At 41.7% G+C, this 15,142-nt stretch overlaps 1 protein-coding gene across 5 annotated transcripts in view; it reads right to left on the reverse strand.

Moving 5' to 3' along the window:
• Positions 1–13,739, reverse strand: part of UBE2H (ubiquitin conjugating enzyme E2 H) — a 103,766-nt gene extending 90,027 nt beyond the window's left edge. For 2 of the 5 annotated variants that reach the window (XM_047850984.1, XM_047850982.1), the window contains exon 1: positions 13,242–13,739. In XM_047850984.1, coding sequence (XP_047706940.1) covers positions 13,242–13,294 — 53 coding nt within the window. In that variant the 5' untranslated portion in view covers positions 13,295–13,739. The other 3 variants (XM_047850983.1, XM_047850986.1, XM_047850985.1) reach the window with 3 other exon arrangements.
• Between the last annotated feature and the right edge of the window lie 1,403 nt (positions 13,740–15,142).

The raw sequence follows: 15,142 nt of genomic DNA on the forward strand, positions 1-15,142 counted from the left end.
AAGGCAAAAACAGCAGAAAATGAGAAAGGCTCATTACTTCCCAAGCTTTCTTTCATCTCAAGTTTTAAAAAATTAAGCATCCAAAGTTTTTACACATGCTTAGCTGTCTGGGGACTCATAATTGGAATTACTGTAATATGGAGCAAAACTGATCCATTCCAGACACCCAGAGTTTAAACATCAATAAAAATGTTGGCAACTGGGGTGCTTGGCTGGCTCAGTCAGAAAAGCACGAGACTCTTGATCTTGGGGTCATGAGTTCAAGCCCCATGTTGGATACAGAGATTTTTTTTTTTTTTTTAATGTTTGTTTATTTTTAGGACAGACAGAGCAAGAGCGGGGGAGGGGCAGAGAGTAGGGGAGACAGGATCCGAAACAGGGTCCAGGCTCCCAGCTGTCAGCACAGAGCCCAACGCAGAGCTCGAACCCAGCAACCATGAGATCATGACCTGAGCCAAAGTTGGACATTTAACCGACTGAGCCACCCAGGAGCCCCTAGAGATTACTTTTAAAAAAATGTGAGCAACTGAATTTTCTGTGAAAGATATCTTCAAAATATCTAGAAAGCAATTAAAGAAATAACAATACAATATTTAAATGCTTAAGTACTGAACTGTGTCAAACTCTGATGGGATCCCATCCTGGCTCTGGGCATATCCTTTTACTCAAGCATATTCCCATTCCCCCAATTTACCTTTTAAAAACCAAAATATAGGGGCGCCTGGGAGGCTCAGTTGGTTAAGCGTCACGACCTCACGGTTGGTGAGTTCAAGCCCTGCATGGGGCTCTGCACTGACAGTATGGAGCCTGCTTGATTCGCTCTCTCCTCTCTCTGACCCTCCCTCATTCTCATTCTCTCTCTCTCAAAATAAACTTTCAAAAAAAACTTTTAAAAAAATGTAAAAGCCAAAATACAATTTAGGTAATTAAATACATAAATTTTGAAAGGAACGGCATGCTGTCATTCTATGCTGATCAAAGCTTCTGTAAATCAGGCACTATTACATGGCTTATATTATTTTTTTAAATTATTGACAGGTAACATACAATTCAGATACCTCAAAAATATAAAATGTAATGCCATCTAATCTACTATTGTAAAAACACAGCAGAACATTCATATTAAAACTTAGTGTCATTTTTCATTCTTTAGGACTCTTGCATTCCTAAATGGGATTAGCGAGGGCATTAGGCTATACTGTTTTAATTCTATTTTTCACATAACAAATGTGACTACTAAGTAGCAAAACTGAATTAAAAGTCAGGAGTGGAAAATAGACTCCTAATTTCAACTCTGGCTTCTATTTCTGACATCAATAATAAAAACAAAGTTACCAGAGTTTACTCTCTAAATTCGAAGCAATACAGCCAAGAATTAGTATTTCTCAAACTATTACTTAAAGCCACAAAGGATACTGCCTAGAAATAATACAATTATTCATTTCAACTCAAAGAGCCCTTATATTCAGAAAGCAACCATTGCTTTGTAGTACTATTATCTGAATTCCAGGTTTTCTCCAAGTAGAAGAACATGCTAAAATCTATGTAAGTGTCATATCTACTGAAATTTAACTTTAATAAAATGTCATCAGAACGTCATAAGAGCTGACAAAACACTGTAGGAATGACTTTTGAGAAATAAAACAGCCAGAACTGACAGACTAAAATCCTTATGTTTTATCCAATGCATTCAAATAATAAGCCCAAATTTAAAAACATCCCAATCATACCCTAATTTGTAATTCTAGAAACAACTGAATTACTAACTCTGCTTTCCCATTAAGCAAATAGAAAGAGAGGCATCTGTGTCAATTACGATAATCCAGTTCAAAGGCTTGTGCAGATAGACCCAGTCACCCCCCCCAAGATGGACAATAAGCACAAGTAGACAAGGTATGTATTTCATTAGCCATTCTTTGAATCACAAGATGCAAGGGAGCTAGACCTAAATCCTGAGAATAAGCTCCCACAGGGGTAGGGGACTATTCCCATTTACCTTGCCTGGAGAGCACAGGAGGATGTGGGTGATAAAGACCTCCAGACTTCCTACCTTGAGGACTTACTAAAAGAAAATAGAGTCAGCACTTTCTGAATCTCAGAAACACTGACTAGTTTGTATAAAGCCAGCTTGGAAACACCAAATTCTTCAGAGGCAAGGAGAGACCAGGCCCTTTGAAGTATAAGAGCACAAAATTCAGGTGTTAAGTTCCATTGTGTCTGACTTCACTGAGCAGGGTTAAGGCAAATCTAAGGCATAGCCTATTTTATGTTCAGAGGATACATAGCAAAGTTGTAAACTACTATGTATTTTTAGCATAAGTTCTAGTTTGATAAATAACTGCCAAACTGCACAAAGTGAACTAGGCCAAGTATACTCTAATTTCCAAACTCCTAGAAAAAAAAGGACCTGGCTTCACTACTACTTTCACTTAAGCTTGAATGTAAGATACTGTAAAGGGTCTGGAAATACCTTCTCTTCAAAAGTCTCTTTGTGTGATTTCCTGCCGGTGTATTTAACTTTATTTGATTTCTAGAAATCAGTTCAAACTATAAGCTAGGAACACCACCAGAAAAAGAAAACACATATAAAATATATGAAATGAAATTAGTCTCGATGAGCCACTAATAGTCTTCCTGACATATCATAGTTTATAGGTTATAAAACTCTTAGCTAAATCTCAAAGGAAAAGCCACATTAATCACTGAAAGAAAGAACATGGTACCTAACTATTCTAACTAAAGAGCCTACAGAAAGACAGAAGCAAATAAGTGTTCTCAACTACATAAGTGATGCAATACAGGTATACTCAAATATATGTCATTTGATAATCTAAGACCACATTCAAGACCTGCCTTTCTTAACTGCCAGGAGAAATGGGCAGCAATCCAGACAATCAGACTAAAGAACACACTCAAAGGTCTATTTCCTCTCTTTCTTCCACCCATAAAACAAATCTGACTTAAAAGTATTTTGTTTTTGCTTCTAATCTCTAAGGATACAAACAGGGAGGCAAAAAATAGTTGTTTTCCCTTTATTCATTACGAAGATGGTGGCTGTAGTTGGAAAAATTAACAGATTTAATCACGTCAAATTGTCTTGCCAAAATCAGTGATTTGTTATCAAACATGTGTTATGTTCTATACATTTTAATATACTTTGAATATGCGAATGTGAATATAATGTGTAATAAAGCCCCCAAATCTCCAGGATCTACATCATGGGATGATTTCATTGTAGAAGCCTTAGTTTTAAATTAGTGATCTGACCAAGTACCAATTCACAGCTGTGGGACCATATATAAAGGCCATATAAAACTGACCATTTGTTAATGAAAAAAAGTAAACCGTTTCTTTACTTTGGAGTGAAACAAAAAGGGTTATGTAGTTTCAGGCTTTGTTGCCAGGGAGACTTACTAACTTATATACAGGTTTAGATAAATAGCAAAAGGGTACTAAACATTCAGTAGTCTGTAAGACCATAAAACAATATAACCACCTACATTACACCCAGTGATCTCTTAACGAACACAATTCTACCTGAATCATCTTTCCACCGGTAACCACAATGGAAAATGTTTCCCCAAATACGTGTTATTTTTTAAAATTAATCAACCTTCCTGAAACCATGTAAAATAACATCAACCGACTTAAAAGCAATATCCGGATAACCAGTTACACTGGCACCATTTGGACAAAACAACTAAATTTATTTTCACTAAGCAGAGTAGTAACCCAATTGCTTCTGAGGTAACACGAACCAGGCACACTCTGTATCTTATTTTCTATTTATATTACCTCGACTAAGATTTTACAGTCCAAGAAACCTTGAAAAGTGTACGTGATAAAAACACGATACATGGGAAAAGAAACGTTTTGCCCAAAGCTAAAGAGAAAATGCATAGCTTACAACATTAATAACAATTTCCCATGTAGAGAATATCTCTTACTTTTTATCCATAATGCCTCGCTAAAAGTGGTTTACAAGTTAGAAACCAAGCAGTTGAACGAAAGACGTAAGATTCCATTCCCAGTCAATTAAACAATATTCTAAATCCCTAACTATGGTTCCTCCAAGTGCTACAGCCCAGGTACCTGCTGTGGGCCCGGGGACAGACTCACCAGCCATGTCTGTCTTTCCAGAGGATGACAAAGTCCAGCCAAGCCTCTCCCCTTCATACGGGTTTCCTACTCCTCCCCGACTTCTCCTCCGCAGGACCAGGTCAAAAGATCAGCAGCACCTGTTTAAACCTCCTACCTCAAGCCCTGGATGCCTAAAAAGCAGAGGAAAGCAAAAGGGATCCTTCATCCGCATATAGCTGCCCTGTGGGGCTTTCCACCACCTGGCTCCAGAGGTGCCAGCCACGGCAGCCAGCGCGAGCACCAGCCTGCAAACAACCAGACACCCTGTGCAAGCATCTGGTGAGGTGCAGAGAAGAAGCTACAAGAGTACTTGCCCAGAAAGCGTAACATTCTCCTAAAACGGGATACCCCACCCCACCGGAGAATCACTAACGTAACAACAGTCTCTCAAAAGTACACGCTGACTTTTCTGTTTTCAAAAGGTTTCCACAGTGCACTTCAATTACATTTTGGCAATCCGAAAATAATTCTCTAACATACATACATGCTCAGAGCACCATCCTGGCGTCTGACAACTGAACTAAAGGTCTACGCGCTGAATAAATCGTCATTGACTCCCACCTGAAAGAAGTATAAAGCAGGAGGTGGTCTTTTTTCTTGTTAGGCAAGTTAAAGTTCAAAGTGCGAGCAATATGTTAATTGTGTAAGCAACACCCATAAACACCTATAAATTCAAATGCTTGTAATTTATCAGAAAGAGTGTGATGACAACCATTACAAACCAACATCAAATTTTCTCATAGCAATGTCCATCGACCTATCAAATAACTTATACGGAACATCAAAAACTTAAAACACAAAAACCTATTTTGTTAAAAAAAACTAACTTAAAAAAAAATTCCAGGAAAACATATTAAGTAAGGGATACCCTAACTCTTAGAATCTGTTTTCAGTTCTGCCACGGAGTTGCCAATGGTTTCTGAATTTAGTCCATATGAAAACTGAAGATACTATTCAGACCTCAACAGAGTCCTACATAAATATTTGTAAGCTGCTATAAATGTAATTGGAAGTGCTAAGCAAAACTAGTGTATAAAAAAAATCTTATCAATACTTTACAAAAAGAAAAGGGTACCATCAACAAAAAGTGTGCTTATCTTTTCAGAAAAGCAAAGAGTCTTACTAGCAAATGCAAAAATAAGTTATTTGTGACCGTAATTCCTGAAGTACCATGTCAAAGGGCCACAAAATTTTCACAATGAAAATTTAATTCACTAATTTTGAATGGAGGAGAGGGAAAAACAGTTACTAAACTAGCCTTGACAGAGTTAGGTAAGAAATCAGTGCTTTCCGGGGCGCCTGGGTGGCGCAGTCGGTTAAGCGTCCGACTTCAGCCAGGTCACGACCTCGCGGTCCGCGAGTTCGAGCCCTGCGTCGGGCTCTGGGCTGATGGCTCAGAGCCTGGAGCCTGTTTCCGATTCTGTGTCTCCCTCTCTCTCTGCCCCTCCCCGGTTCATGCTCTGTCTCTCTCTGTCCCAAAAATAAATAAACGTTGAAAAAAAAATTTTTTTTAATAAAATAAAAAAAAGAAATCAGTGCTTTCCAATGGAATACTACATGGCAATGAGAAAGAATGAAATACGGCCTTTTGTAGCAACGTGGATGGAACTGGAGAGTGTGATGCTAAGTGAAATAAGCCATACAGAGAAAGACAGATACCATATGGTTTCACTCTTACGTGGATCCTAAGAAACTTAACAGAAACCCATGGGGGAAGGGAAGGAAAAAAAAAAAAAAAGAGGTTAGAGTGGGAGAGAGCCAAAACATAAGAGACTGTTAAAAACTGAGAACAAACTGAGGGTTGATGAGGGGTGGGAGGGGGGGAGGGTGGGTGATGGGTATTGAGGAGGGCATGTTTTGGGATGAGCACTGGGTGTTGTATGGAAACCAATTTGACAATAAATTTCATATATATAAAAAAAAAAAAAAGAAATCAGTGCTTTCAAAGCATGCTATTTAATGGGATTCCTTTAAAATACATGTCTCAAAAAAATAAGTAAATAAAAAATAAATAAATAAAAATAAAATACATGTTTCATGTCACAATCTTAATGTATGTGAAATACAATCAGTCAAAATTAAATGCAGGCTATCTGTTAAAAAGTTAAGCACCTATACCTACCCCATGATTCAGCTATTCCATTCCTATATGTTTACCCAAAAGAAAAGAAAACATCCATAGCAGCTTTGTTTGTAATAGCTCCAAACTGGAAATAACCCAAACGCCCATAAAGAGGAAAATGTGTAAGTAAACAAATTGTGGCATAGCTTTACAATGACATACTACTCAGCAATAAAAAGAACATGGTGAATCTCAAAATATGATGAAAGAATTCATATAGAAGTACATACTCTAGGGGCGCTTAAGTGGCTCAGTTGGTTAAGAATCCAACTCTTGATTTCAGCTCAGGTCATGACCTCACTATTCAGGAGATCAAGCCCTGCATCAGGCTCTGTGCTAAGAGCACTGAACTTGGTTGGGATTCTCTCTCTCCCTCTTTATCTGCCCCTCCCCTGCTTTTTCTCTCACACAAAATAAATAAACAAACTTAAAAAAAAAATAAATAAAGAGGGTTTCTTATGGGAACACATAATTGGGTCACTTAAAAAAAAAAAAAAGAACTTACTCTATAATTACCTTCATATAACATTCTAGAAAATGCAAACTAATCTATAGTGACAGAAACCAAATCAATGGTTGATTGTGATGATAGGCTTCATGGGTGATATTTCTGTCAAAACTTATCTCATTTATCATTTTTAAATATATAGTTATTTTATATTATACCTCAATGAAAAGCAGAAGGAAACAAATTCAAGATATCCCAACTAATTCTGTAGCTCTTGCCAGTCAGATCTAATCATGAATGTATATATTTAATATACCAACTCACAGTAGGCACTTTGGCAAGTACAAAAGTGTCCCTAATTTAAGGATTGCCATTATCACTCACTCACAGACACACAGACATACCCACCCACCCACCCACCCACCCACACACCATATAAAACAAAGAGATCAGAATTCATTTGTCATCACTAGGACAGGTTGATTGCTTCACTGCTGAAATCACACACCAACTAAAACACAACAGAACAAAATGAGAGCAGAGTGAGTGTGGGGCCCCAAGATTTTTAATTAAATATTTTAATTCAAATGGTTACATTCTTTGATCTAGAAGAAAACAGAAATAATCCACAAGTACAAGAAAAGCCTATGTACAAGATGTTAATTTCAATCTTATCACAGACAAAATGCCAAAGAATTAAATCAGTGGCATGGGCACGGAATGGCATATTACATGATCTATTCATTATGTTTGATATTTTTAATTGGGGGGGAAGGGAGAAGCTGCAAAAACTATTAAGCAAAAACAGAGCACATACATACAAGATGATCAACAGGTTGAAAATAATATACAGGGGAGAGGGGGAGACTGATAAGAAAAAACACCATGTTAATATTTGAGGACAACGGTTCTTAAGCTGTGGTCCCTATTGTGGACCAACAGCATCAAGATCATCTGGGAGCCTGTTAGAAATGCAAGTTCTTGAGCCCCATTCTAGAACCACTGAATCAGACAACTCCAGGGCTAGTACCCCAGCACCTATTTCAACAAACCCTCCAGGTAATTAAGATCACACTAAAGTTTGAGAACCACTGTATAAGGGATAGGATTATGAGTGACTGTTTTCTTCCCCCTTTTGTAACCTATACTTTCCTCAATTGTCTTACTACTTGCATGATCCAGTTACGTTTTTTCATTAAAGTAGTTTACTGAAACGTACACTGTGGGTCTATAGTTAAGAAGCTATTATACCATAAGCACTTTTGCAGGTCTGAATTGCAAGCCTAAAAAATCCAATGATTCTTGGGGCGCCTGGCTGGCTCAGTCAGTGGAGCATACGACTCCTGATCTTGGGGGTTGTGAGTTTGAGTCCCATGCTGGGTGTCGAGATTACTTTAAAATAAAATCTTTAAAAAAAATCCAATGATTCTTAGAACCATCAAATCTGTTAAGAGTGAACAAGATACTAAATATTACATATGTTTGTATATATACGTATACACGTGTATACACACACACACACACACACACAATACAGGTCAAGGTACTAGGGAAATTGCACAACACTAGGAAAACAACAAATCCAGGTGTTTCTAACACATGCATACAAACAGGGTTAAGGGACTTTTATGGGTCACATCTGCAAAAGATTTTTCTCCCCTAAAAGCTGAATTTTCAGGCTTGTGTGTAATTTACTAGAACTGCACTGCAGGACTCTGATGTTCTGAAGCTGTGAATGCTTACTCATGTAGGTTCCTGCTTAACAAAAATAAGTACCAGTATGTTATATCTGTCACCAAAATCTAGGCAGAGAAGACAAATTCAGAACACTGGGAGTTGCCAAACCTTTAATTTCTAGCTTGAAGACCAGAAAGCTGTTCCACCTTCCACCTCAACATCTCACAAAAACAGAGTCCACAGGAAATAAAAGCAAAACACAGGTTCTCTCAACTGACACTGGAGCTAGTTAAAAGATTACAGAATCGTCTATACTCTGAGCACAAATTAAAGAGTAACAAAGACTACTAATTTAGGGATAGAATAATTACTGATTAACAACAAAATACCAAAGCTGATGTCAAAGGGTTAAGCATTTGAATGTTTTGTTTCCATTTTCATTTAACATCTACCTTTTAAATAATGGGAATATAGCACCCCATACATCCCATTGCATAAAATTCACTTTTTAATCTTTCTTCTCCTTGAAGTCAATTCTGAAAGTAAATACAAGTTATTCAAAAAGCTGATACATACAATGCTGACCTACTATAAACAGCTCTACTTTGGGTTTTTTTTTTTTTTAATTGTTTAACTGGTTACATAAGCATCATGACCACCCACACTGAATTTTTCACTACTAACCCCCTAGCACCTAGCACCAAACCTGGCATGAGGTGGGTGCTCAAACACTTTAGGGGGATGAACTTGCTACTGAAAGCTTCTGAAACCCTAAAGCAGACACCCTGGATTCTGTAAGGTTTCACTAAATGCTGCTAATGAATTTACTAAGAGTCACTGCCCCTTTGTATCACTCTTCAAGCTTTTGTAGGGAAAACTTACATTTGTACCATACTTTTGAATCCCTGCATGAGTCATTTAAGTACATTTAAAGTGGCGGCATATCCTATTTTAAGTTACCACAACTCCCTCTGAAAAAGGAAATCTTTGAAAACTTAGTATTATAAAGTAAATTCCAAAATCTCACACCAATAACAAATACAGTGCATGCCAAGTCCCCATTATTATCAGATTCACTTTTCTGATTTAACCCTGAACGCTTATTTCTTGTACTCTGAGAGGTCAGGTTTTCCTCTTTTTCACCCCTTGAAAATACACTTAATCCTGTAACACCACTCACAAGGCGTCCCCAGCCCCTACTTCTTTTGTATATAAACACTCTGGTCACACACTCCATCAGCTGTTTGGTAGCTCCACCCCTCCTCCTTTTCCGGGTAGTAACAGAGCAGCCAATGAGCTGTGAGGAGCTGTGCCTGAGGCCTTTTCCCTGCATACGCTTTTCCAAAACAAGCAGCTCCAGCCTTCAGCAGGGGCCACTGGTTCACAGATAAAAGGATCACCAGGCTGTGCAACAGGGTGAGACGAGTAACCCCCACCAAACAAGGAAACCCGTGTAATCTGAGCTGTTTGTTCCTCCACCAGGGAGAACTTAAACCGATATTCCTTTAGGGCAAATCACGCTTTAAGGTCACCAGAGTCCCAGTTCTCAGACAATCTAAATAATCAGCCTGGGTTTGGGTCTGAGATGGAAACCTTAACGCTTGCCAGGCTGGGAACAGCACGGTATCACCAATCTACCTGGCTTTGCAAACAAATGGCCACACTATTCACGACCATACCACAGGATCTGGGCTGACTGTTAAGTTTTTTGATTGGACCCAGAAGTCAGTACATCAGTTTCTAGGCTCCTGGAGAGGTTTGCACAACCCTCAGCAAAGGATCAGAACAGAAACAATGAATGAGTCAGAGTTTCAGAACATAATCGCCCAGCAGATTATTAAGTGCATCGGTGCAAAACACTCACTCCCTGCATAACTTGAGAGTCAGCTCTCCTCCTACCAACCCGTCACAAAAGAAATTGCACCGACTCCAAACAACAACCAGAGACAGTGTCTCGGAAAGAACCTAGCTAGGTGGTGGAAAGCAGTGGCCAATTAGTTACACATCCCCTCCTCTCCCTACCCCCACACCACTACTTTCCTACTATTATAGGTTCCCTGCCAAGCTGTAAATCGTGGTGGCATAATTACACTCAGGAGACATCCAAAAATGGGCTGAAACAGGAGATTGCAATGAAACCAGCCATTGGCCTCCATACCAAAGAAATCATCAAGGGGCACTGAGGGGCAAAAAGCAAGTACATTCCTTCAGACCTTCTCTACTTCCTCTCCACCATCTTTCATTTTCAACCCCGGCCCTTTCACACAACTGTGCCAATTTTAATAGTGGGTTGGGGAATTTTTCCGTAAATTTCTGCTAAATATACCTTGCTCAAAAATTATGGGCTCCATTTGGGCCTACTAATGTGAATTCCACAGAGAAAAGAGGCCACAAAATCTCTCACCCCCACCACACGCATGCACACACAAAAGGAAATACAAAAATTTTAACTTCCAAACTACGTTAGACCAGAAAATAACAAACGTGAAACAAAGATGACCTCTGGCTTTTAAGTCCCGAGACTGTTGTCCTCCTATCTCAGAGATCTATGATTTTAAAGCGCCTCTGCTTTCTTTTGTCAGAAAGGAGGAAGGTGGGGAAAGAACAGAAGGCCAATGCATCTTTGCCTTTCTTCATCTTCTACTAAAAATAAGCTATGAAATAAGCCACTTAGGGGAAGAAAAAAGAGAAAGACACCCTGCTGTTCTTTGTCTGTTTTCCTCTCCCTCTCCACCCCCCACACCCCGACTCCTAAATGCGGTAATCATTCTAGATGCCACAACTACTAAATGAACAAAAGGCACTGTATGGAAAAGGCATCAGGTCAAGTTAGGCCTCACCCTTTATCCTCAATCTTCTAAAAAGGTATATATATAATTTGAGACACTGACATTGATCAAAAACAGCTGGAATTCTCTCTCCACCTCCATCCCAATTAAACATTAGGTAGAAATTTGCATTAGGTGTGACAGTAACTCTCAATTCAGGATAAAAATAACTCAGATGCTGCCACCATGTCATTTCCTAGTTTCTAAACAAAAATAAAACCCGAAACTGCTTTGTGTAAAATGAACACACAGCCATAGTTACAAGTTTTCCTGCAACATTATGAAAAGCCAACATTACTGGTATCATTCACACGTTTACAAAACTTAATCACAGCCACAAACAGCTCAGGAAGAGTCAATTTCACTTGTGCCTAGACATGTATTTGGAACATATATTTTACTATTTGCCCCTCTCTGTAATCCCCCTTCCCACCACCCCCAAAATTCTGAACTTCAAATACTAAAACTTGGTAGTTTTATCTACTGTTCTTAATTTCTGGCTAAGTTTTCCCGAGTGAGGAGAAAACACCCTATTCTTGAAAAGATTATGGAAAAAAAAAAAAAAAAAAAAAAACCTCTTGCCCAGGCAACTTCTCTCCCATCCCCCACTTCTAAACCAAATACAAAAACTACTTTTTAAAAAACTTCGGAGAATTCCATAACTCAGTATTTGACAATAATCGTCAATCTCTAAAAAGAGGAAAAATGTTCGATCAAAAACAGTAACAAATAAAAGGAAGAGAGAAGGAATTCACCTGAAGAATCTAGCCAAACAACTTGAGTTATATAAACAAAACCCTGCAACAGGGGGAAATGGTGGGGGGATGGGGGTGAGGGAGAAAGAGAAGCAGGAGACAGGACTTTTTAACTGCGTTTCACACGCCACCACTCCCCATCCCCGGTTCCCCTTCTCCCCAGGGATTAGGTGCTCAGAACACTGGGCTCGTTTCCCCTCTCTCCCCCAACCCTCTAAATTGCCCCTCAAAAATTTTCTCCATTTGTCACAGGAACCTTCGCGAATTTCTCTAGCTGGTCACGAAATAATCAGTCTGGACTCCAACCAAAACCTCTGCCTGAAGGGCCCTTATCAGTTATAGCTTTCCCACTGCTACCTCCAGAGTACATAAAGTTGGGGGGTGGGGTGGAATAAAAGGTGTCACTTGGTAAAATCAGGGCAGTTATTCCCCCAAGAACCTTACCCTCATAGACAGAGTTTGCTTAAGTGGCTACTACAGGGGCTATTTTGTCAAGGAGATCCTCTTTCTCTCCCTCCTCCAGCTGTCATATCCACAATATGGAGGGTGGCTTATGGAGGGCCTGGGGGTCCTCACTGCATACAACTATGGGTGGGACAGGCTTTGTCAGTGAAAAGAAAAACCGTGGGGTTCTTCCAGGGCCCAGAGAGCTTAACAGGGGTCTCTGATTTAAAACACTCAGAGCTCTTTATTACAAGAGGGGGCACTGAGCAGACTACTCTTCCTAATATAGAAAGGAATTAGGGATAAAGGAGGTCACTTGAGTTACCCCAGTTCAAGAAGCACAGTGAGTGGAGGGAATGGAGGCATCTCAAGAAAGGAAGAAAGGCTTCACTCTCGGGAATTTCTATCACGAGTCCCTAAATCCAGAGCGAGCAAACAGGAGAGACCCTGAGGTGGACATGGTGATAAAGAGAGGTAGCTGGTCCTGCAAAAAAAAAAAAACCAAAAAACAAAAAAAAAAAAAAAACACGTCGTCTTGGGAAATCCAAACGTCGTGGAGGAGAGTCACGGGCAAAGGGGGTGCAGAACAGCGAGAAACAACGCACGTTTCGGGGTGCTGCAGATAAAGGGGGAGCTGGAAAGGCTCTCGGCTCCTGGGAGGTGCCAAGGAGCCGCCGTAGGCACTGGGGGGAGGGAGGAGAGGAAGGGAGCCTCGAACAGTGGCCTGGAGTGCCCCAGGGCCCCTGCTTGGGTTTCAGGGGTGCCCTGGGCTTCCTCACACAGCCCCCCCCCCTCGACAGCCCGAATCCCCCCTCCACGAAGGATACAGCTTGACCACGTCCGTGTCCATCCGCCTCTTGCCCGGACTGGGGGATGACATGGTGTCGCCGCTGCCTCCCCGTCGCCTGCGCCGCCGCCGCCTCTCTCCTTTCCTCGGCCCGTCTATCACGGGCCCGGGGCCCCGGCTCTGAGGAGCCCGCGGCCGCGCCGGCTCCTCGGTGGAGGTGGCAACACCCCCGCGATCCTGTCCGGTCCCGTCAGCCGCCGCCGCCGCCGCCCCCCGCACGGGGGAACACCGGGCACTGTCCGGCCGAGTGGGGGTGGGGACCCCGCGGCGCCCGGCTCGGGCTGCCCCTCTCCGGCTGTGGGTTCCGCCGCGGCCCGGCCCCGGCGCTACTCTGCGCCGCGCGTCGCTCCCTCCTGCCTGCTCTAGCTCGCTCGCCTGCTCGCCCGCTCACCCTCTCGCCGGCTCCCTAGCAGCCTCCACGACAAGCGGACGACTCCTGCTCAGTCGGCCTCTCTACCCCAGCCTCGCTCTGGGCGCCGTGACGTCACCTCTGTGACGTCATCTGCGGGGCGGGCCCGGCTGGCGAAAGGGGTGGGGCGCCGCCGCCGCGGCGTGGACTTTCCCGGGGGGTTCTGGGAGATGTAGTTCCTCTTTCTCCTGCCCTCACAGCCCTGTGCCCCCTCCCCCAAGTCCCCCGCACGCTTAATCGCTCAACTGCCAGTGACGTTATCATCATCACAAACGATAATAGTAAATAATGGCAATATTATTACATTTGTGTGTTTTAGTGTAATAAACTTCCTTCTCACATACACTGTTAAAAGGCTGTTTATTTGGTTTGAGGTGGCAATTCCTTGGGTAGGCACCAAAATCGGAAATTCCCACACCAGCAGGTTCTCTGCCCTCTGCTCCCTTCTTGGATGGAGAGAATCTGTCTGCAGCGATTGTAGACGACAGCAAGGTTTCCTCAGAGCTTGCAAACCAGGGTTCGTTACCTTCCACATGGAAAGGGCCACTACTTCAAGGATTAGAATGGAGGCAGCGAGCTGGCAAGACCAGAAATAATTTGGTACGAGAATCCTTACCCCACGGAGTATGAGGTAATTTCACAGAGGGAAAGACTGATAGGAGCTGAAACACCCCCAATGTGCTGTAGTTCAAAGGACAGCGATTGTTCTGCCCTCCGAACTGCTATACTAACCCTGTATACTCTGTGATTCGTCCAATAAATATTTATGGAGCACCTACTATGGTGTGAATCACCCTGCCGGACATGAGGGTATCACGGTGAACTAAGAAACACGTTAAATTTACGCAGTCCTCCCGATATGGTCGGCGGGTGTAGTATGTCAGCATCACCTGGGAACTTGTTAGAAATTCAGGCTAAAAGCTTCACCTCAGACCTACTGCATTAGAATTTGCAGCTTAACAAGGTCCCCAGGTGATTCCTGTGTGCGGGGAAGTTTGAGAGTCACTGCTCTACAAAGCACCCTACAAAGACGCCGTATGGAACCCAGGAGTCGACCAGGCAAAGGGAGCAGGAGTGATCTAGGCATCTCCTATGTTTATATCACATTTTTGCTGCCATCTACTGTATTTTCAAAAATTCGTATCTATTCCCTTGTTCCTATGAATACGCTGGTACTGTGTCAGACCCCGTGCTGTGAGTTGGGTCTCCTTACATTAACCTCACACACACACACACACACACACACACACACACACACACACACACACCTGGGGCAGCAGCAATCAGCTAAAATTGAACATTCTTTACTCCGATCATTCCATTCCTCCAAAGGACTAGTTGTGTGCATGTGCTAAACGTACATAAAACTCACCATTTGAACTACTTTGAAGCGCACAATTCAGTGTATTAAATACATTCACAATGTTGAGCAACCATCACTACTCTCCCTTTCCAGAACTTTTTCATCATCT

Source organism: Prionailurus viverrinus, chromosome A2 (assembly GCF_022837055.1).
Source record: "Prionailurus viverrinus isolate Anna chromosome A2, UM_Priviv_1.0, whole genome shotgun sequence".
NCBI lineage: Eukaryota > Metazoa > Chordata > Mammalia > Carnivora > Felidae > Prionailurus > Prionailurus viverrinus.